Raw genomic sequence first — 2998 nt, forward strand, 5'->3', positions numbered from 1 at the left:
ATATCATATCATATCATATTATCAGATTAGATTAGGATTTATTATTATTATTATTATTATTATTATTATTATTATTATTATTATTATTATTATTATTATATATGTTGTATTAGTTTTAAAATATTTAAATCTTACTACAAAGTTATAGAATGGCTACATTTTGATTTATGTAGCCTATATGACATTATACATGAAGTGTATACTTAATCAATATCTCCTTACCAACAAAGTAGGCTGGTATTATCCTTTATCCTGCAAGGCTGCAAGCCATTGTCTTCATTAGTTTAAGAAATAGGTTTTTGTTTCTGCTCATTGTAAAATATAATGACTAATAGATATACACTCAAGGTCAGATCCCCCACATGTGCTCAAAATATCTATTTGATCAATAAAACTGAACCGCTGCTTTCCACGCATGCATATTGCTGTTAAATGTGTGCTGGATCATGGGTGTGATCCATGTGTGATCAGAGCTTTGATGCTGGGGTTAGTGCTCCACCTAGCGGTGGTACTGAGGAGAGATCACAGTAGGCTACTGTACACCCCCACTGCATAATGTATAAAACTGTGTTGGAGATTAAACATTTCCATAGATTTCATAGATAGCTTCGTAGACTTGTTTGACACACATGATCTTTTCTTGGACTCACGTTATTGTGTCATTTCAGACAGTTAACCAGTTTTAAACCCTCAATATTTAGTCAACTTGACCGTTGGCTCTGTACTTGGTCTGCTCTTTTTCCCTCTACAGTTACCTGTCAGAATTATTTTTCCGGCTAATATGTTACCCATCACTCAAAGATTTGGCGGACCCCCTGTAGTTACCCCGAGGACTCCCTAGGGGTCCCGGACCCCCTGTTGAAGACCCCTGCAATAGATAATAGAAAAGTCCTCAGGGAAATGGTAATGTTATAGTTATATTCTTCTACACAGTTAACCAAGGACCTTTGCAGTGTTTTTAGTGTTCTCAGTTATCAGTTTCTAATTGTTCTCCCAGTTATTTGTATTTGTTGATGACATATGTTAATATACTAAGTTGATTAATTGTATGACCACAATTGAAACAATAAATCCCCAGGACTGTTTTGTGTTATCCTTTTAGCCTAAATGTCTTGATTTATTTTCTGACCAATAAAGCATTCAATAATCCAAAAGTGATCATTTAAACACAAACACAATGTCAAAGGATCTGTATGTAACTCAGAGAGGGTACAAATGGAACCTGGTTGCCATGTGAAACCTCTCGGAGTTCATTGAACACTCAGGATTATAAAGTGTAAAAGGGAGAAGCACTCCCAGTCCCCAGGACAATCCCACAGATTAGCGCCCGTGACGCGTCTGGATTTGGCACACACACACACACACACACACACACACACACACACACACACACACACACACACACACACACACACACACACACACACACACACACACACACGCGCGCGCGCGCAGAGCACCTGATTCACTTGCAGCAAAACGTCGACGAGGAATAACAACAACCCGAGACAGAATTCTCATCTAGATCGTCATTCTTTCTTGTTAAAACACGTGGATCGAACTGATTGACTGACTCCTGGGGGGGCAACCATGGCAGGTTTGATTCATTCATTTATTCAGTGATGGAAGAAGTAGCCTATATCCTATACTCTGATGTTCTATCTAGCCTACTTAGCAGCACTGTAGAAACAGCTACTTTGTTACGCGTAAAAGTCCTGTTTGTATTCAAAATTGTACTAGTCTAGAGTAAACAAAAGAAAAAACATAAAAAGTGCTCATTTCACAATCATAGGCTTATTACTGGATTGTAGCCTAATTAGTAATGCATTCATCACTTTAAGGTTGCAGCTGGTAAAGTTGGAGAAAAGGTAGCTAACAAAAAGCTGTCAAATAATTGTAATAAGATTGTCTGTGGATAAGAGGTGTCTGTGGAATAGAAGTACAAGTCAAAGATATATTTAAAATATATTTAAAAAATGGAACCGCAAAAGTAGCCTACCTAAGAACAAGTAGATAACTTGTATAAATGTCCTTCAGTGCTTTCCCTTTTTAAATATACTTTATTTGAAATTATTCAGGGTTTACAATAAATTGGCAGACATGGTAATAAACAATTACATACAACAATATAGCAAAAAGCACATTCTTTTTGGCACTTATACCACAGGGCCTATTAGTCAAATGACTGTATCTGACATGCGTACCCCTTGGTTTACAGTTTAGGGTTCTGTGCGTAAGGACACTGTGCGTAAAACATGAGGAAAGCTGTGCTGAGGGAGGCAGCTAAACGCTTTCCCTGGCTGGCCAATGTCACTCTGTATGGCTGCTTGTTCGCTGGCGGCGACCTTGTCCATCAGGTCATGGCACAAGAAGAGCACATCGACTGGATACACACGCGGCACGTGGCCATCGTGGCCATCAGCTTCCAGGGCAACTTCAACTACTTCTGGCTGCGCGCGCTGGAGCGGCGTTTCCCGGGAAAATCCGCCGGCATGGTGCTGAGGAAACTGCTCCTGGACCAGAGCTTCGCCTCGCCCCTGGCAACCAGTGTCTTCTACACCGGTAAGACACAGTCAACATCATCAACATGACCAGTGGTGGAGGAAGTAGCCTACACTCACATCTTTTACTAAGTGGCCCACAAGAGTATCAGGATCAAGACAGAGGTGGAAAGAATACTCACATTTCTTACTCAAGTAAAAGTATATAATAGTGCAATGTAGACTGTTACAAGTAAAAGTCCGGAATTCTAAATTTACTTGAGTGAAAGTACAAAGGTATTCAAAATGTACTTAAAGTACCAAAAGTAGAAAGTACTCATTATGCAAAATGTCCTGTTTCACAAGTTATCATATGTGTAAAATCTATTAAAAATCTTTTGAAAATAGAAGATCTACAGATCAGTAGATCTTACAACGTGTCGACATGTTGTGAGCTTGTAGATCAGCTATTTTCAAATAGCCAAAGTTTAAATAGGGCTTAAGTGGTGAATACATTA

General features: G+C 38.9%; 1 protein-coding gene across 1 annotated transcript in view; it reads left to right on the plus strand.

The window, feature by feature from the left end:
* The first annotated feature begins 1459 nt into the window (after positions 1 to 1459).
* mpv17l (MPV17 mitochondrial membrane protein like) overlaps positions 1460 to 2998 on the plus strand; it is a 5740-nt gene continuing 4201 nt past the window's right edge. Inside the window, exons 1-2 of the mRNA XM_080446669.1 lie at positions 1460 to 1597; positions 2219 to 2562. Of these exons, the coding sequence (XP_080302795.1) occupies positions 2256 to 2562 (307 nt within the window). The 5' untranslated portion in view covers positions 1460 to 1597; positions 2219 to 2255. The remainder of the gene's footprint in view (positions 1598 to 2218; positions 2563 to 2998) is intronic.

The sequence above is a fragment of the Gymnoscopelus braueri genome (assembly GCF_963280865.1).
Source record: "Gymnoscopelus braueri genome assembly, chromosome: 13".
NCBI classification, from domain to species: Eukaryota; Metazoa; Chordata; class Actinopteri; order Myctophiformes; family Myctophidae; genus Gymnoscopelus; species Gymnoscopelus braueri.